Source organism: Cajanus cajan, chromosome 10 (assembly GCF_000230855.2).
Source record: "Cajanus cajan strain Asha chromosome 10, NIPB_CcT2T_4, whole genome shotgun sequence".
Taxonomy (NCBI): domain Eukaryota; kingdom Viridiplantae; phylum Streptophyta; class Magnoliopsida; order Fabales; family Fabaceae; genus Cajanus; species Cajanus cajan.
Genome location: NC_138526.1, coordinates 41,364,125 through 41,384,854, shown reverse-complemented (window position 1 = coordinate 41,384,854; position 20,730 = coordinate 41,364,125). Strand labels below are relative to the sequence as shown.

Here is a 20,730-nt window from a genome sequence, read left to right as displayed (position 1 = left end):
TCTCTCTTGCTTTTGATTTCATTAATGGTTTAACGTTTAAGACATTATATAAACTTGGTAACACACATAAGAGGTTGAAGGAGATCACTTGATGGAGAATGAAAAAAGGTGGCGAACACAACATTTGAACTTGATACCAGGACAACTTTTTATATTAACCTCGTCAGCATGTTAAATTATGCATCAATAGGTATCAAAACGGCCTAAATTATTAATACAAGCGCTTCGGTACTTGTATTCTAAATTCTTTAATTAAAGAACAATTTTCATTATGAAGTCCAAATATACCACTTTACCTCTAAACAAAGACACAAAAAAAAAGTACTTTAATCTGGCATATTTACTGACGCTATTACTGATAAAAATGGTTTTATTTATCTCAAGTGTATAGAATATTCTTACAATCATCAAGTAAGAAGCACACAAATGGGTACATATTTCCTCATTTTTTCACAAACAAATATCAAATAGCATCCCAACTTTGGACCAAAGCTAGGCCAGTTCACTAATAATGAACTCTAAGTATAAGAATCCATGAAAAATAAAAAATAATCTGTGAGAAACAAAAGCAAAACTAAAAATTACACTCATATCATATAACATAGACTCCACTTAGAAAGAAGCAACCAGAACTGTGACCAAGAATGCTCCAACAGAGCCAGCAAAGCTGACAAAGATTGAAGAAGCAGCATTAGATTTATGAGGAGAAGCAGGAGTTTGATCACTAGCGGGTGCTGGAGCTGGAGTTGTGTTTGTGACTGGAGATGGTGGAGAAGGAGCCTCTTGCTGAGCAGGTGCTGCCACTGGAGATTGAACCTCTTTCTGAGAAGGTGCTGGTGAAGGAGCCAGTGACTTTGTTGTAACTGAAGGAGAAGGAGAAGGAGATGGAGAAGCAGTGTTTGTGTTTCTGTTGTTCCTGTCTGCCAGTACAATTACCACCAGCTTCTCATTCTTGAGACAGTTGTTTTTGTTTCCACTGATGAAGAAGTGAGGCCCTGATCGGTTGAGCTTGATGATTGTGTGGCCATCAGAGAATTTTTGAGAATATGCATCAGTGTTGCAGTTGGCATAGTCTTGGCTACTGACTTGAATCACTGAGTCTTGGCCAGAAGGGTAGTTGAACACTGCAATTGGCATTAAGTGTAAATTGAAATGTAACCCCACCTTTTTTTAGTGGATCTAGTTATTAAAATGATTGATTGTGTCATTTTACTTGTTGCAAAGTTTTAACATTCTAGTGTTGGAAAGTGGTAGTTACAATATTAATATCAATACAATACAACACAGTGTTTTCATCATTTGGATTAGTATAGCACTATGGTCCAAAAATTTCTAAAACTTCCACTTGGTAAAGGTACAAAGATCTTTTATACACAGAAGGAAAAGGAGAAAGAAATGATTTCTTTTGACTTAGTTCATAAATCCATAAATCCAACTAAATAAAATGTTATTTATTTTTCTTTTTTATATATATAAATCACATATATCTTCGCATAAGGTAATTATTTTCGAGCAGTAGGAATAAGTTAGAACAAATTCACGTCCACACATACATAAGTTAGTAACTTGGGATTGAATATGAACTTACCTAGAGAGTCTCCAATTTGAAATCGGCTCTTTTGTGCCCATTGATTGTAAGGGTTGGAATTGGGGTCACTTGGGACACTCCAACCCTTTTGGCCTCCAACAACAAAATCATAGGCATCACCCTTGTGCACCAACAACAGCAAGATACTGAACAAGACCAAGGCATGGACTACTTCATTAGACTTTAAAATGATGGTAGCCATTGGAGAGGAATATCAATGAGGAATTGAGATGGGACAAATTGCAAGCAAATGCTAGAAATTTTGATGCTAGTGGGATGCAATGAAGTGGACACCATCATGGGTTTTTGTAGGCACCTGATGCATGGAAACTTTACAAACTGTGGCAGAGAAGCTTTTGGAACTTTTTCTTATTCTCTCCTCTCTTTGGGTTACTTTGATTCTGGAGCAAAGCATAAGTTCTTTCGTTCTTAAGAGTGATTTCTTTGAATCTTTCATCTTTCATACAAGAACGTGCGTCCGTTTATACTTTGCTTATTGGCATCTTAGCTTTTTCGGTTTTGCAAATTCAAATAAAGCTGAAGATGATCTTATTTCAATGTCAAAATATGTTACAATTTTGGCAAAATTAATGCTTTGAGCATCTAACATTATTCTTTATTTTAATCTGGTTTTATAATTTTTAAACATCCAACAAATCAGTTATCAGTCCTTTCGACATTAGTTTTATCCAATTCCACTGGTACCTCTGAAATAACTTGTTATGTGTTGATGTTGCCTCATCTTTCATGTCCATGGGATAAATTATTTACATATATTACAAAAATAGTAAAGCATTAATGTTATTTATTTATTAATAAGTGTATAAATTTTGAGTAATCATAAGTATTTCACTAATAACTAATCTTCATTAAAAAATTTAACTGATTATTTTTAATAAAATCTCTTTTTTTAATTACGTTTTTTCATATAAATAAGATTTGAATTCAAAATTTTATTTAAATATAGAAATAGTTTTAACTAGCATTTTCTCTTATACAATGCGCTAATTATATATAATTAAAATTTATAATAAATTAAGAATATATATAATATTATATTTAAATATATAAATTATATTTAAAATTAATATATAAATATTTTAAATATATAAATTATATTTTAGATTTATGATAAATAATTTTTATTAAAAAAATATTTTTATTTATTAATAAATTATTTTAAATTATTAATATTTAATTTATAAATAATTATAATAAATAAAAATTGAATTAGATGAGAAGTTAAATTTTTTTTTACAAACTATCATCTTAATTTTATACATCACCGTCAAAATCTTGTATCTTCCCTTCCTCCACGCATCACCTGCTTCTACACTACACCATGGTCACCAAACCTAATCTTAACTTTGACATTAAAAATTGAATTATATTAAAATTTATAAATGTTAATTTTAAATTTTGAATAATTTACATAAAATTATTCATTATTTTTAATTTGTTAATTCAATACTTTATTATTATAACCTCTATAATTTAATTGTGATATTTTCGTATGAATTTTTTAATTAGAATTTAATTTAATTTAAGTCAATTATTTCTCCTATAATATTGTTAATTAAATAATTAGACATGCCTTGTAAGATTTAGTTAATTAAGTGGTCATACCTATATATATATATATATATATATATATATATATATATATTGATTATATGAAATTGATTATTATTTAGTTGATTGATATTTAATTAATATTTTTAAAAGATATGACAATTAAGATACATATTTAATTAAAGTGAACATTGATTATATAATTGTGTCAAATATAAAGAAATAAAAAGAGAAAAATATGTATAATAGTAAAATAAAAAACTCTATTTGATTGAATTAAATTATAAAAGTGATAATTAATGAATTTTATTAAATAAAATTTGAAATTAAATATATTCGATGCATCAATTAATCAATCAAACACCATTATAATATAGTCAAATAAATTTAGTTAATAAGTATATTGTATATATCAATGAATTTTCAATAAAATATAATTAGCATGAAATTAATATTTAATAAATTTTCAATAAAATATAATTAAAATAAAACATTTATACTTTGTAGTCGAAGCCAAATTTTAATTTTGACTTTATTGGAGATACTAAAGTTTAAAATAGTTAAGAGATCTCACAATGAATTTTAATATTGTTATCATATAAAATTTAAAAAGATGATTTATAAACACTATCAAATATATCTTTAGATGAATTAGTTTTAATTTTATATTTATATTTTTTTGTTGATTATGTTAATTAAAATTTAATTTTAATTATTATTAGTAAATATTTTTTTATAAGTTATTATATTTCTATATGAAATTTAAAATTTATTAAGAAAATTCTGCTAATAGATAAAGAAATTCACTCAATGAATACCTTTCACTAAACGAATTATAAAAGACTTTAAAATAAAGGCTAAGCTTCGTTAAATGAAAAGTCTTCACTAATAAGAGAGACAAAAGCTCATTGACCGAATATAAAAGACTACTTAGAGAGGAAATAATTCACTTAGCCAAATAGTTTCATAAAAAAGAGATTAGAAGGTCTCAAAACCATCTACCAACTTAGTGAAAAATGATTCACTTAGCCAAGATTCATGGTGTTCATGGTATTTTGCTAAGAGAGATAATGTCTTACTAAGTGAAAACTCATCGTTTAAAAGAATTTTAACTTTTGTTCTTCATGAAGATTCACTCAACAAAAATGGTTTGTTATGCAAAAAAAAAAAACCTAGAAACTCACCATTAACAAGGTTTTCTAAAACAAAATACACTCCTCTTTGAGTCAAAAACACCCAAACCACCTACAAAATCAACAACTCAACTAGAAGCCACATGCAACCATAAACAACAGCGGACCAACCCTTTCTAAGGTAGAACTAGAAATCCAACCCCTCAAGAAAGAGAAATCAAACAAATAAACATCATCACTATAGTTACAACACAAAGGGTTAAGAATTAAGCTTCCCTTACGTCAAAAATAGTTTCTTATTATGGCTAGAAAAGAAGAGAGAGAGAAAGAGAAATGTCCCAAGGTTGGCTCCTAACCTAATCTTTAGTTTTAGTTTCTCTTCAACAATTCTGTACTCTTAAAATCCTCCTTGAACTATTTAGACTTAAATCTTCAATTTGGTAAAAATCAAATGCTTATATAAGGATAATTAAGGAGAAGAAAATGTCTTCTATAACTTTATTTCTCAAGAATTTTGAATATGAAACTTATTAAAAATTCTTTTTTCCTCCCCTCCATAATCTCCTTAACCATCTCTTTTCTAACTCTACCATGTTCTACACCATAATATTCTAATTCGGCTCAAGGATCTTGTCTATACTAATCCTTAACATCACCCTTTTTTCTCACAATTTCAAGCAACATATTTGAAATTCTCATTTTATAAACAAAATTTATAAAAGTTCAAGAAATTCATATAATATTAAAATAAAAATATGTAATCACACATAAAACTCATGTAAAACAACATTGTTATAGTTTATACGAAAATATTCTCTAATCTACAGTTGAAGTTTAATTCCTTCGAGACGTAAAAAAATCATTAAGTGTATTGATTTTCCCAACTATATTTTCTCATGTCTAGAAACTGAACTCATGAATATAAACGAATTAAATAATAATAGAAGAGTTATATAATATAAAAAAATGTAGATAAATATAAAAAAAAATCAAAATTATTACTTTTTACACCTTTATTAATTTTGAATAATAGTGTTTGTAACGGAGTTAAAACTAATTAAAAGGCATAAAATATTAAGTATTAACTGATTAAATTATTTTTTCCTTTAATAAAATATTTTTAAAAAATAAATGTTTAAGTCACAAATATCACCAATTATAAAAAAAATGTTAATAAATTTAATAAATTATTTACCATATCATATAATATAAAATCAAAATTATCCATTCTTTAGCCTACATTAGCATTAACATTTAAACCTTTATATTAGAACTACAATTACATATTGTGACATACAAAAAATGTCACTATAAAAATAATATATCTAAATATATATCTATTTGGCATATAACTATACACAATTTTAGTATTGATTTTGAATGAGATTTAACAACATATTTTATGTATTACTATAATTTATACTCATATTTTTTAATAATATATCAATATATATTATATTTATTATGTAAGTAAAAGTAGTTTTTAGTGACATTTATTATGTCACTATAAAATAGCTCACTATACAGTAATTTCCTTGTATTGAAGGAAGATTCATCCACATAAAATTCAATTTTTGACCCGAACCTGAACCACATGCCAATGTCATGTTCATTTAGTCATTGGCTGCTCTTTCAGTTCCCACACAAAAAGCTTGATCAGAAGACTCTTCTCAAGACCAAGTCTCACGTTGACCATCTAATGCACCTGTCACTTTATTTACCTCTGAAAATTACCAATTTGTATCCCTACTACACTTGCAAAGTTACATAATCATAATAATAAAGTAACCAAAAAGTGTATCTTTTGGTAAGAGATTCTTATTTGGAATAACAAATACCAACTAAAATTCTGAATTTTGCTATAATATTCTTTTATTAGTCTTTTTATCTATTGAATAAAAAATATTTTTTAGAGGTACTCGTTTTATAAAAAAAAAGGATAAATTTAGTAAATTAGTATTCATTACCATTTTTTTTTATTAAAATCATTTTAACTAACCATGCTTATGATATATTTTAAGAAAATTAAAGTTATAATATGTTAATTACTTTTTTTTTAAAAAGTAAGTATACATTGATAAATCCCTTTTTTTACTGTCCATGTTATTAAATATATTTGTGTAATTATCTTCTTATGTTTTTTGTTCTTTTGTATTTTTCTCAGACAAAAAAAATATTAAGGGTAAAAGAAAGTTAAAAAGAATTAAAAGAGAAAACAGGAAAAACATAATCTCGTGTAAATTTACGCATTAAACGGGTCATGAAACTTTGGGAATCTTCCTTTCCAGTTCAACCCTTTTGACAGGGTATTGCTACCTTCCTCTCACACCATCGCCACTACCAACCACCCTCACCCCCACAACGCCATGGCATTCTAACTAATTATTAAATACAACCAAAAAAAAAAAGCTTTTTTTTTGTTCTAGTTGTCGCTTTTGGAGCTGGATCCCCTTGAATTCTTCACTTGACATGTTTTTGTTTGTGGGTTTGCTCGATCGTTTCAAAGGGGTCCGGCTTGTGTATGCTGACAAGCATTGTTGATACCACGAATCATTGCCTTTTAGTTGCTTGTGTTATTCCTTTCGTTTGGTTAATTGGGATGTGGAGAGATCCGGGAGTTTCAGCTGATTCTTTCTATGAAATTCGCCCTGAATGCACCGATGTTCCCACTTCTCGATTTAAGATCAAGGTACGTTTTTTTCTTCCCATTTTTCATTTTATATGTTTGATATATGTTTGTTTGGTATTGAGTTTTTTAATATGGGTGTCTTTGTTCATTGGTGAATGAGAAGTATTGGGTTGGTGGAAATTGGTGTTATGGTTGTATTTTATGAGCAATGCGTGTGAATTTTAGGTATTTTGAATGCATTTGGTTATTTAAGGATGTCAGGCACGCACATGGCTGTTATTTCTTTCTAAGCTATGTTGAGCTTGTTAAGTGGATAACTGGAAGAAACTTTTGTTCATTTGGGGGATGATGGATTGTTGGCCTTTACAAAGCTGTGAACAATGTTCTTGATGTTGGAATTTTGTCAAAGGGAAAAGAGTTTTTATTCCAGCTTTTAGGATATTGTATCTTTTGCTTGCTATGTTTTTCAAATTCAGTGATGTCAACTGTCTTTTTTAATCAATGAAATTGGGGACGGGAATTTATTGTAAAGAAATTACATATCATGACGGCTAAATTGAATGTAAATGATGTTGAGTATGTGATTGTCCCCAGTTGTATGGATACAATCCTGATTTTCATAGTAGTTGCGTGAATTAGAAGCACTTAATAAGTCCGATCATCAAGTTGAAGTTGATTTAGTGAAACACTCATTCTATTAAGACTTCCATTTTGTTTCTGCTGTATTAAATGATGCAGCATATGGACCGTTATCAAGTGCTTGATTTCTAAGTTACGTAAGTAACTTATAAGGGTATTAAATCTGAGTATGATCTTTTTGTTTAAACTTAAAAAGAGTCGTTTCTAACCAAGTGATTTAAAAAAAAAAAATTTATTTTAGAAGCAGATAAAAGTTATTTCTTAAAAAAAAACAACAGAAAACTATTTATTTGAAATAAAGAAGTTTCGACAAAAACATCAAAAAATAAAAATAAAAATGTTTATTTTAAAAAAACACTTTTATATGGAAAAAAGTTTTAACAAATGGACCTGTACACTTTGTGATTTATAACGGATCATGACTAGTAGCACATGATTGATTGTCCTTGTTTTGTTTTTGTTTTTGTTTTTGTTTTTTTTTATCTTACGAGACATTAAATAAAATTAATCAATTAGATGGTTCTATACCTCAATGCAAAAGTTATATGCCTTATTGCAGTTCTATGGCATATTTAGTTGGAAAAAAAATGCTATAATCTTTACCGGACATTGTTTGTCTTGAGTTCATTTGGGATCAAGTAGTTTTTCTTGCTTCTTTGTGGTTTTCTGCTCATAGTCTTTTATGGGGGAAGGTGTCTTTTTTAGATTTATAGAGAGATTACCATGTTGTGTTGTATATTACTTGTTCTCTTTTTTCCTTAATTTTTGGTTGCGGTTTCTTGATCATAAGAGAAACAAAGAAAAAAAGAAAATTATATGCCTTCAGCTGAGAACTTGTACATTTAGTTGAATTTCTAATCCAGTAACACTTATATAATGTATATTTATTTTTAATTTGTTGTTATATGGTCCAGGCTGGTAAAACACTAAGTGCAAGAAAATGGCATAACGCGTTTACTGCAGAAGGATATCTAGATATAGGCAAGACTCTAAGCCGAATCTACCGTGGGGTAATTTTTTTTATAGTTAAAATGCTGGTTCAATATGTTTGACAATATGGAATTTAGTCTGTCTCCTTCTTTCCGTTATGGTTGAGTTGGTGCAACATGGAACTATAGTTTGATGGTAAAACATAAGGGTATCTGCTTTGTATGGTTGAACTGACTATTGGAATGTAATTGAACTTTTTGTGTGGGTCTAATTTTCTCTCTTTAGAGCATGAGATTCCATTACCATGGCGGAGATTGAAGTATATACAGACAACTGAGTATCAGTTATGAATCAAACTGGCCATGTTCTACCTGCTGCAGATTTCAAGATAATGTTGAATGGGATAAATTGAAATTGCTTTTTCCACCCATTTTCATATGCATTCTTGTTGTGAAACAACTTCCTCCTTTTAGCAGGCTTTTTATGGAAAGTTTCCCATTCGGACTTGCTCCTTTTTTTTTTATTCAGACTTGTTTAAAAAAAAAAAAAACTTGTTTGTACTGCTTTTGTTTTGTTTTCTTACTTAAACCTCTTCTAAGACTTGACATAAACTTTACAATTCCATTCTAAGATAACAATTGAATGTAATGTAGGAAAATATTGTACTTTAGTATGATAGTAAGAAAACTAATGCAGAACACTCCTTATTAATCTATGAATGATAAACAAGGAAAGGAAAATGTTGTTCAATTTAGATTCAGAAGATTTGTCAACAATATGACAACAATTATTGTTTGGGAGAGATATCTTTTGCTGTTCGAGTTATACATCAAATTAGTCCTAGAAATTATTTTAGTCCTTATTGTTACAATTTTGAAGACTAAAATGACTGTCCTTTGGTAACTTCAAGGACTAAAATAACCATTATTTGATAGTTTCAGTGACTAAAATGACATTTTTATAATTTTAAGAACAAATTTGACTAGTGCTTATAATTTTAGGGACTAAATTGATGTATTACACTTTGTTTTTCAGATGAATTTTGTGTATTTATGCATATGCATACATATGCATGTACATAAAAATGTGGGTATAGTCATGGAAAGTTCTCCACTGATTTGTTTTTTACATAGTTAATCTTTTTTTCTTCATGATCTTGAGTAATGCATGAGCTATGCTGATCATATTATTTGTAAGTGGCCCAAAAGTTATTGAAGATTATGGTTTGTTATGTGCTCAAGTGCAAAGAGACAGTTTTTGTCTGTGTATGTGGCTGTGGTTGATGGTTGCTTAATTAAAATTTTCAAACCAGGGAGTCCATCCATCAATTAGGGGAGAAGTTTGGGAATTTCTACTTGGTTGCTTTGATCCCAAGAGTACATTTGAGGAAAGAGATCAGATAAGACAACGCCGAAGGTTATTGTTTTTCCCACTTAATGATTTTTTTTATAAGAATCCCCCCTTTTTTTTTAACCTTATCATCATTGCCACATCCTAAAACATTGAAAATTATTATGGGGCTTCACTTCTCTATTACCTTGGTCTTCCTTTTAAATAAAATTGCAATGAGTATAATATGTCACCACAGGCTTGATAATATGACAAGAGTTGCTTCCTAATCCTTTATACAGGGATAATATCTATATTTTTTGTAATATAAAGCGTTGGTTTCTAAATTACAAATCTAATCAATCCTTACTTGAATATCACTTTTATTTTTTATGTCATCAGAATGCAATATGCTACATGGAAAGAAGAATGCCGCCAATTGTTTCCTCTTATTGGAAGTGGTAGATTTGTCACAGCACCTGTTATTACTGAAGATGGTCAACCAACTCATGATCCGTTGGTTCTGAAAGAAATAAATCCAGCAAAGGAATTGGCTGTACTTCCACTAGATAATAATAGTCCTTCTAGAACAGATGCTGCAAATAATTTAGAAAAGGTGACAGACAAGATAGTAATCCAATGGATGTTAACTCTCCATCAAATAGGTTTGTGGATAATTTGTTCCCAATGAACTGTCTGTTGTATTTCAGCTATTATATTTTATCTATTTTCTTGGCCCGTATTGTCTAAATTTTAGGCAGAACCCTGCCCCACAATTATTTTCTTCATATATCATTATGCCTGAACTGCTTTGTTGTACAAATGCAATTTGATTTGCATGGCATGACCTGGTGGCTTTGTCTTTGATTTTATTTTTTTAAAATGGGTAGAATACTAGAATGTAGACTGTTATTTTGTGAAAGTTTTCTCATGTAGTAATATATAAGATCATATTGCATTAATACGGAGAATGACAACAATGACACTTTTCTTGCATGTAACACATTTCAGGTCTTGATGTGGTTCGCACTGATAGGACATTGGTTTTTTATGAGAAGCAAGAAAACTTGTCGAAACTATGGGATATTCTTGCTGTTTATGCTTGGATTGATAAAGACGTTGGCTATGGTCAAGGTGGGGGTTCATACATATTTGCATTTTTTGGACATAGACTAGTACTGTATTTTGATATTCCTATTAAATTCTGATATCTTAACTTAATATGCATGTGATAATTCCACATAACTAGCATCCACTGTTTTATGATATTTTGACTAGTTGACACTAATGTTAACCTCAACAAACCTTGCTCTAAACAGATGGCCAACTTTCATAGAATATTTAATTATTATTTGATGTGTGGTAACTTTCTATGTTTAAATAGTATGGGTTTTTGAAATCACATAGCAGTTCTTTTGTGTATTTAGTTAACTGTTTTTAAGCGTCAGTCAAATTAAAACCTCTTAATTTTCATTGATGAAAAAAAAAGTAGAGAAATCTGATCCATGAGAGAAGAATTGTTTTTAATGGGTTTAAGATTTTACATTTTACTTAATTATGTTCAATAAAAAAAAATTGCCCCCATAATATCTTTTTTGGGGAATATAGGTAAAAAAAAAAATTTTAAAAAAGAGAAAAAATGGTATTAATTTATCACTTTATTCTATTAATTTTGCTCATTCTCCTTACTAAACAAACATTAGAATTGAGTTAGTGACACAATGACACAAATGCATTCCTTAAAAGTTGTGTGCTTTTTTGAAATTTATAATATTTTTCTTTTATAAAAATATCAAAGACTATTTTCTGCCCCCACTAAGAAAATTTCTGAATCTGCCACTCCAACTTGGTTTATGCCTTTATGGATTTCTTTATGGAAAAGGAATATAATAATTCCAGGACTTACTGATTTATGTATTGATTCCCTCTGTTTTTCTTGTGATCTTGCAATAAATAATTGCTATTTGCTAGCACTATTTGCTACTAATCTAAGCTTCTGGATTTTAACATATTACAATTCTGAACAGGAATGTGTGACCTGTGCTCACCTATGATAATTCTTCTTGATGATGAAGCAGATGCATTTTGGTGCTTTGAGCGTTTGATGCGCAGACTTGTAAACATCTTATCTCTGTGCTCTATTTTATTATTAACTTATTATTGAAAAGATTTGGGGGTGGGGGGTGGATCCTATTTTTGGTAATTGGATTTTCTTCCTCTTTATGTGTACAGGGTTTTTAGAGGATCGAGTGTTGTAATTTGCATTGTTGGTATTTCTAGCAAATGTTGTATTCCTAGTATGCTTCACCTTGATTGTTCACTTTTAAATATTATCTCTTGCTTAAGTTGCACAGTGCATATAGGCTAGTTAAAATTGGCCTTAAGCTCTTTGAGGTTTGACACTAATGTTTTAATATGCAAATCCATTCATTACAATGGTCAAACTCACTGGTTTACTCTTTTCTTGAGCATACTTGGTCAGAATTTCCTGTTACAAAATTATGCCAATATCACTTCTTATTTGCCTTACATAGTTGGAACTATCCCAAATATGAAAGATGGACTTATATTTATAAAATTACAATTGAGCCTTGTTTGCAGGTATACAACTTTGAAGAGATGAATTATAAATTTATAATCTATTTGTAATTTTGTATATGTTACAGATGTAATAAAACCATTCTTGAGTTTTCACCTAACAGCTTAAGCTTTTAGGAGTTGGTTACGAAGATAGTGTCAAAGCCTCCATGATTGAGTGGTTTAGAGCTTGATCCTTGTCCCCACCATTCTTCTAAATAAAAATTGAATGTCAACACATGGTAAAAAAAAATGTGCCTGTGCATTGCATGTGCTTGAAGTAAAAGAGATCTTGTGTAATGGGGTGTGTGTTAGGGATGTAATAAACCCATTCATGAGCCTTCACCCAACAGCTTAAACATTTTGGTCAGTTGGTCATTGACAATAGCTGCTTGAAATTTTATTTAATAAGTGTCTGCACAAGGTTTCCATGTGATTTAGTTTTATGGCTACACCTTTTATGGTAGAAGCTAGTTTTTATAAGATGTATTTCATACATTCAAATTCATCTCAGTTTCTTATGATTTGTGTTCTTGAATATGTAAAGCGAGGCAATTTCAGATGCACAGAGAAATCTGTTGGAGTGGAGGCTCAACTAAGTACTTTGGCTTCAGTTACTCAAATAATTGATCCTAAACTACATAAACATTTAGGTACTTTTTTGCATATATGCTTATGTATTTTATTTTGTTGCCAAATATGGATATAATCTTTAAACTTATGTGGTTTTTGTGATTGTTGTTTTAAGAAATGATGATTGCAAAAAAATGTTAATGGAAAATGATTTGTTATGATCACTGTTATGATGATTGTCATTCAATGTTGTTGAATAAATCCCTCCTTTTTTCAATTAGATTTAATTGCACTGCTTTTAATTGATGTTTGAGAAATGGAAAGTACTAATATGTTGTCATCTAATTTTGGAGCCCAGAGCATCTTGGTGGAGGTGACTATCTATTTGCTTTTCGAATGCTAATGGTTTTGTTTCGTCGAGAATTCTCCTTTTGTGATTCATTGTACCTTTGGGAGGTATGCTTGGCTTCTTTTGTACTTTGTGATATAGATATATTATGTTACATTTGTTGAACAAAAGAACATTAATTTGCTTTCTGCATATGACAAATGTGCCCTCTGTATATTATGATTTTCATTTTTTGTTTGTTTAATTATTTCATAACCTATTGTTTCACTGTTTACATTACTTTGTATTATTAGAAATTTAGAAGCTGTTGGATCAAATAACTAATAATGTATCTTGTCGTATCCTAAGTTTATGGGATTAATGATTTCCCCCGTCTATGAAAACAGTTTATGAATCACAGTTCCTTTCCATTTCTCTTTAGGAGTGGCCATCTTGGGAAGCTTTATAAAATGTTGATCAATAACTAATTACCTTAAATTTTGACAGATGATGTGGGCTCTAGAATATGATCCTGACTTGTTCTTGATGTATGAAGAATCTCAATTATCTTTTGAAAAAGCTAAGGGCTCTAAAGGAAAAACAAAGTCAATACGTCAATGTGGAAAGTATGAGAGAGAAAATTTGAAAAGTGGAGCAAAGAATGCGGAATCGCCTCTTCCTATATCTGTTTTCCTTGTTGCTAGTGTATTGAAAGATAAAAGTGCAAAACTACTCCATGAAGCACGAGGTTTGGATGATGTTGTCAAGGTTAGTCTTGTCACATCCAAGTTGGTTTAAATTAGATGGAGCAATCACTTGGATACAATTAAAAATCATTCTTATTATGACTTTTAAGGTAGCTTTTATAAAAGTCAACAAAGTTATCACATAAATGGTTGGTGATTATGAGATTATAAAAAAACTTTACACTCATTTGTTCTTGTATCTACTAACTTCCTTCTTTGCTCCTATGATGTTGTTATTCTCAGATTTTGAATGACATAACTGGAAATCTAGATGCCAAAAAAGCTTGCAGTGGGGCTATGAAACTTCACAAGAAATATTTGAAAAAGGTAGTGTTTTCTCTGCTGCTCTTTCTCACTTTTCATATCTTCTATTTCCATATAATAATAGGTGGAATAGCAAACTACATCGTTGGTAGCGACTGATTATAGTGATCAATTCCACAAAAGAGTCAAGATGTTGTAGAGAAAAATGACCCTGTTGAATGGTACACGTCAGTGCCTAGTGTCACTGCTAAATTAAATATCCATCGCCATCAACACTCTACACTGTCCGTTTTGCTTAAGGGCTAATTTTGAGAGGATTTTTGTTCTTCAAATAATATATGTATATATATATATATATATATATAAAGAGAGAGAGAGAGAGAGAAAGAGAGAGAGAAGAGGAGAGGGATCCGTTTACTCTAGGAATAAGTCTAGGTAAACTTACTCTGTTAAATAACTCATGTTCTACATCAAATTTCAACAATCCATCCATTGAATTTAAAGTTCTTAATGCATAGATCAAATCTACAAATTTTTAAAAATTTGAAAACCATTTGATACTTTGTTTCATTAATTCAAATAAATGTATAAACTGATTTTATAATTATTCGTTAATTTGAATTAATGAAATAAAGTATCAAATAAATTTTAAATTTTTTAAAAATTTGCAGATTTGATCTATACATTAAGAATTTTAAATTCAACGGTTGGATCGTTAAAATTTGGTATAAAACATGAATTATTGAACGGAATAAGCCTACCTAAAGTAAACGGATCCCTCCTCGTGTGTGTATATATATATATATATATATCGTCTTTATGCCAACATTTGAAATTGCTGCAGGCCAAGAAACCCTAGCTCATTTCTTTGTTCCCGTTCTTTCGTTTTCTAATATATTCTCATTTGGTCATCTCCTAACTATACAAGTAATTTTGTAATTGCTGCAGGCCAAGAAACCCTAGCTCCAAATACGTACAAGACAATAATCAACTTCATTATTGTCTCCGAGGGATGCAACACATTACTTGATCAACCATCAAAATACCCGATCAACTGTTGTATGTGAAACCAATTTAATTTTTTTCTTGTGTATTCGAAAAAGTAAGATTGTATATGAAAATAGGATTGTTGTGTACAAACCATCTATTTGTACCTAAATTTTTTCATGTTGTTGTAACATCCACGTGTACTCGTTATTGCACAAAGGAAACAAGGTACAGAAAACAGCTATTCGATTTGGAGCCAATGAAATTGATTTTGATATTCATTTCTTGCTTCAAATTCAATATCTTTTTTTCTTTGTAACAATTTCATCATGCTTTAAAATTTAGTTACTCGTAGTGGAAATAAATATCTATTTACATCGATTAATATGTAAATAATATTTAAATGTGTTCAATAATAAATTTGTGTATTTTTTTTATTGACGAGTAAAATAATATTAATAACTATATAAATATATAAATATGTATAATAATTTAATACTAAAATAATAACTTTAGTTTATCAATTAAGAAACACTATAAACGATTAACTAGTTATCATGAGATATCTTAGAAGGTTAACATTGCCACACTTTAACATGGCTTGCAAAATAAATTTTGCTTCCAATTTAATTCTATCTTACTTTCATATAAATATGATTATCATAATCAAATCACAAAAATACATGCAAAGATAAGCTAGCATTCAAGAAATTATCAATATATCAAATACCAACCTCGACATATGAACCACATAACAAAACTTAATTATGATTTTCAACTTTAATAATATAACACCTCAACTCACATTATAACAATGCAACTCATCAAAAAAGCCATGTAGCATATGAACAATACAACACATCATATACACAACACCACATACTATATGTGTCATCACATATTCAATTAAGAGATCTCTTATAATATATGTGAGCAGTTTAAGTGATTTGATCCTATCAATCCAATAACAACACAATCTTTTTACACTTGTTATATCAAAAGCCAATTTGGATAAAAATTCACAACAAAATTTTCTTACACTTGTTAGATCATTAGTTAATTTGGATAAAAATCCAAAACATGATCTTTTTACACTTGTTAGTTCAATAACTAATTTAGATAAAAATCCAAAACGTGATTTCCTTACATCTGTTAGATTAACAACCAATTTGGATAAAAAAAATCCAAAATGCGATATTTTTACACCTACTAGATCAACAACCGATGTGGATAAAAATACAAAACATGATCTTCATACACCTGATAGATCAATAGCTAATTTGGATAAAAATCGAAAATAGGATCTTTCAACTTAAATAACATTCATTATATACAATCATTCAACTTAACATCACACATTCCAACTAATTCATCTCATCTTAATTCTTCTTCATACAATATTATGCACTCACAACACTATTTAACACAACATGCCTCATGTACATAACAACACAGTTTGCCACCTAATATAATTAATTCAATATGTTATTTCTTCTTTATGACATAACTTCTTTAAAAACAAAAGATGAACAACATTCGCATCACAATATGCATGTGTATATTCAACTCTCAATTTTATCATGTGATAAACAACTAACATCATAATACCATGACATACATAAACCACACATAATCTCATGTGCATTACATTTTGATAGAAACAACACAAAAGATCAACTTGTGAACCAAAGGTCTCACCGAGAGAGTCCCACCATAAGAAATTTGATTATTTTACAACAACAACCTTTACGAAAATCAACATAAAAGGTGTTGTATTGATCCCATTATCTCAACCTTTTCTCACATGAAAGATAATAAGATAGTATATAACTCTTATGAAGATCTAAAGTTTTAATTCTATCATTTACTATATTGAAAATTATAAAAATCGCAACATTTTGACTAATGTTGACAGTTTGATCTTTGCTCAATAAAAAGGTCATAACTTGAGTTCTAAACCTTCTTTTTTAGGAGATTCTAAAGCCATTTGAAAGCTAACATTTAGGACTACAACCTTCATGAATACCACAAAAGCTAATTCAATTAACATAAGGGGATCCCAAGGTGATCATAGTCGTAACAATTTCGTCACATCCATCACAAACTCTATTTTGTTATTACAAATGTTTTTTACTTTTGGCAGAAAAAATCACAGTCATGACCACTGAGTCATGCCCATAAGAAGCTCTGTTCTATTGCTTACAACATATTTCAACCTCAAGTAGTGTCAATCATGACTATGATTAACGAGTCACGCCCATGACGATTCTTGGACATAGGGTTATGAGCATATACCACTCAACAACATTTCCAAAAGAGTTCCAAACCATCCCAAGACTCATCTATAAGCCCCCAAAAATTAAATTAAAACCATCGAATTAGTATGCATCCCATCAAAATGATTCTAAACAACATATACAACATGAAAATAAGTTTAAATGCAACATGTATTCACTTAATAATGAGAGATCAACAACTTTGAATTTTGGATTTTGGATTCACCTTTTTCGCGAACCCTAACTTCACAACTTTAACAAGCACCTTAAAAAACAACAAATCAAGCCACCTATGGGCAAATCAACAACAAATTCAACAAGCAACAACTTCAAAGAATCAAACAAAAAATTTCCCTTACCTTGGATCCCTAAAAAATGAGAAATAGAATAAAGAACAAGACTTCCCGAGCCGTCATCGTACAACAACTTCTCTTTAAGATTCTTGATTCTTCAACTTGAATCTCAACTTCTAACACACCCGATCAAGGAAAAAAAAAAGAGAGAGTGAGATCTTTTCGGTGGAATCAAATTAACGATTGAACTTTCTAACTTCTCTCTAAAATTCTAGAATTATAAACTTATGAAATTTATTTTTCTAAATTAACCATATATATTTCAGTCCTCCTCAAACCAACTCTTATGCACTTAAGTTATATATTCTATAATTTAAGTTTGGAGATATCTCAACTCTAACTCAACCTCACAAAGACTAACAACAACCAAATAACATAAAATATCCTACTTATTTACATGTTATAAATATACATAATTAAGAAAAGCATGATGTTGCCCTTTTCACTAGTTAAGTATTCTTTTTAGTAGGATTGTTCAAAAAATATTGGTGAACTAAAATAAACCATAAACCAAGAGTTACAAAAAGAGACCATTTTCAACTGTCTACTTAACCCCAAAGATACAATTCGATTTGGGTGAATATTATTTTTCAGTTTAGTCTCAAGCAAGTTCACAAAATAGTGTTATTACAATCAGTCAGACAACCCAAGCACCAGTGTTTACAAAAATGTGAAACAGGATAGAAAATAAAATAAAAAATAAAAATAAAAACCCAAAACAGCTTATTTTGAGAGCAATTTTTCTCCCATGTTAGACCTTATTTGACCGATCTGACCGTTAAAAACTAAGAATCGTGGTAGTATAAGTTTATACTACTCAAATTATTGCATATACAACAAGTGTTGGATTTCAAATGAAGTTCTTGTAATAGGGACTTGAGCAAGACCCAGCGCTGCTTCTTCGATCGATGTAAGGTTGTGCCCGAGAAAAACAAAAACACAATGTGGACTTCCTATTATCAATGTAAGAGCCCCAATAGTCAAAAATAATTTTACATTATAATTTAAATTATTATTATAAATTTAAATATAATTTATATGTTTAAAATTATTTATTTATTACAAATTTTAATTATAAAATAATTTTTATATTTAATAGTATTCATTATAAATTTTGGTTATATATGTAATATTTTTAATTATAATGTAAATTATTAATTACAAATATAAAATATAGTTTATATGTTGAAAATATGTGCTTATTATGAATTTTAATTATAAAATAATTTATATGTTTAAAAGTGTTTAATTATTATCAATTTTAATTATATAAATAAACAATTATTTTGTATACTGCATGCTAAATACTAGTTATAATATAAAACATAAATGCATGCAACTAATAGCGTTATTTTCATCTTTTGTTTTCTCATTTTACTCTTCTGATTTTTAATATTTCAAAATACCCTAGTATTTTGCAATTAAGAATACATGCAAGTGGAGTTGGTCCAACAATAACTAAAGCAAACTTTGAAAAAGAATTTTTTATTTAAATAAAAAATGTGTATCTAGGATAGTTTTTCCCATAGTTTTAAAAACCGGACCGGTCATCGAACCGGTTAAGGTATTGGGTCAGTGGGTCAAAGGTTGAACCGGTGGGTCACTGGTTGAACCGCATGACTCGATTTTTATTAAAAAATATTTATATTAAATATATTTATACTTATAAATTTTAATAAATTCATATCTTATTTTAAATTTAAATTTTTTTATCTTATTTAAAATTATTTTTTTTTTATTTTGTAAAAAAATACATAAAAAAATTACATGTTAAACGGTATATTAATACAAATTAAAAATATAAATAATATGTACATATATAATATGCTTGCAATTAATATCACAAAATAATATACGTAATATTTACATAGATATTGAATTATTAAATATATAATTTAAAATTAATAATATACTATAAAAGTTATTTAAGTTGTATATATTGCAAACAAATATATTAGAACAAGTAGTCATTGTTATATTTAATAAGACTCCTTGCTTTTTCATTAAGAGATTCAATTTTCATTATTATTTTTGTGATTTATGGTCCCTTAAAAAAAAAAAAAAAAGTGGTTGAACCGGTTTGACCCACCGGTTCACCGGTTGAACCGGAAAATTGACCGGTTCAATCCGGTTTGAAACGGGTCGACTGCATAACCGATCCAACTTCAGATTCGGACCGGCTGGACCACTGGTTCCCGGTCCAACCGGTCCGACCGGCCGGGTCGGTCCGGGTTTTAAAACACTGGTTTTTCCAATGCATGAGAGTTTTTGTGTCAACTTTATACAAATAAATATAGTAAATAATTTTTATACGGACCTAAAACTTAAATTTTAGTTATCTTATAATTCGGTCGAGCCCAAAAACATGGATGGTACTCCCTTAAAACTTATATATATATATATATATATATATATATATATATATATATATATACTGACCGTACTTCGCACCCGGGCTCCGAGCCCGGATTAGCGATACAAAGCCACCCCGGGCACACGCTGAGCGACGTCAGCCCGGTATTTGGGGCCCAGTATTTGGGCAGATCATTCCCGAACCCGGGGATCTCGTCCCAGATCAGAACCGCCCTCCAATTATATCATATCATATCTCATCATATCGTATCATATCATATCATATGATATCTTATCATATCATATCATATGATATCTTATCATATCAAGTCTTATCTCAGGCCCAAGGCCCAAGACAACCCTAATTCACACAAAGGTATGTGCATTATTTATACGAGACTCATACTCCTACAAACACTAACTTTAGCATCGGAGTCTCTTTTGCAGGTACCAC

The 20,730-nt window shown here is 29.4% G+C and overlaps 2 protein-coding genes across 5 annotated transcripts; one reads left to right on the top strand and one right to left on the bottom strand.

Annotated features, from left to right (window-relative positions):
- Positions 1-352: 352 nt before the first annotated feature.
- Positions 353-1,885, bottom strand: LOC109787820 (early nodulin-like protein 13). The gene is made up of 2 exons (XM_020346392.3): positions 1,589-1,885; positions 353-1,124 (listed from the first exon to the last, which is right to left on the bottom strand). Exons 1-2 carry the CDS (start codon positions 1,788-1,790, stop codon positions 613-615), a joined length of 714 nt encoding a protein of 237 aa, XP_020201981.1. The 5' UTR covers positions 1,791-1,885; the 3' UTR covers positions 353-612.
- Positions 1,886-6,553: 4,668 nt separating this feature from the next.
- LOC109787813 (rab GTPase-activating protein 22) lies at positions 6,554-15,576 on the top strand. Of its 4 annotated transcripts, none has more exons than XM_020346385.3 (11): positions 6,554-6,982; positions 8,476-8,571; positions 9,804-9,907; positions 10,223-10,485; positions 10,832-10,954; positions 11,848-11,936; positions 12,945-13,050; positions 13,329-13,426; positions 13,806-14,066; positions 14,288-14,371; positions 15,153-15,356. In XM_020346385.3, the coding sequence occupies exons 1-11, from the start codon at positions 6,815-6,817 to the stop codon at positions 15,165-15,167; spliced, it is 1,407 nt and encodes a 468-aa protein (XP_020201974.1). In that variant the 5' UTR covers positions 6,554-6,814; the 3' UTR covers positions 15,168-15,356. The 4 variants fall into 4 exon arrangements, with proteins under 4 accessions (XP_020201974.1, XP_082921399.1, XP_082921400.1 ...); XM_083065274.1 differs by having other exon boundaries at positions 6,556-6,982; positions 8,476-8,542; positions 15,257-15,576; XM_020346384.3 differs by having other exon boundaries at positions 6,556-6,982; positions 15,257-15,576.
- Positions 15,577-20,730: the final 5,154 nt, after the last annotated feature.

Excerpts from the sequence above, each read along its gene's own strand:
- LOC109787820 (XM_020346392.3), bottom strand. The coding sequence starts at position 1,790 with ATGGCTACCATCATTTTAAAGTCTAATGAAGTAGTCCATGCCTTGGTC. Across the intron at positions 1,125-1,588 it reads TCAAATTGGAGACTCTCTAG|TGTTCAACTACCCTTCTGGC; the intron begins GTAAGTTCATAT and ends TGCCAATTGCAG.
- LOC109787813 (XM_020346384.3), top strand. The coding sequence starts at position 6,815 with ATGCTGACAAGCATTGTTGATACCACGAATCATTGCCTTTTAGTTGCT. Across the intron at positions 10,955-11,847 it reads AGACGTTGGCTATGGTCAAG|GAATGTGTGACCTGTGCTCA; the intron begins GTGGGGGTTCAT and ends AATTCTGAACAG. Across the intron at positions 14,067-14,287 it reads GTTTGGATGATGTTGTCAAG|ATTTTGAATGACATAACTGG; the intron begins GTTAGTCTTGTC and ends TGTTATTCTCAG.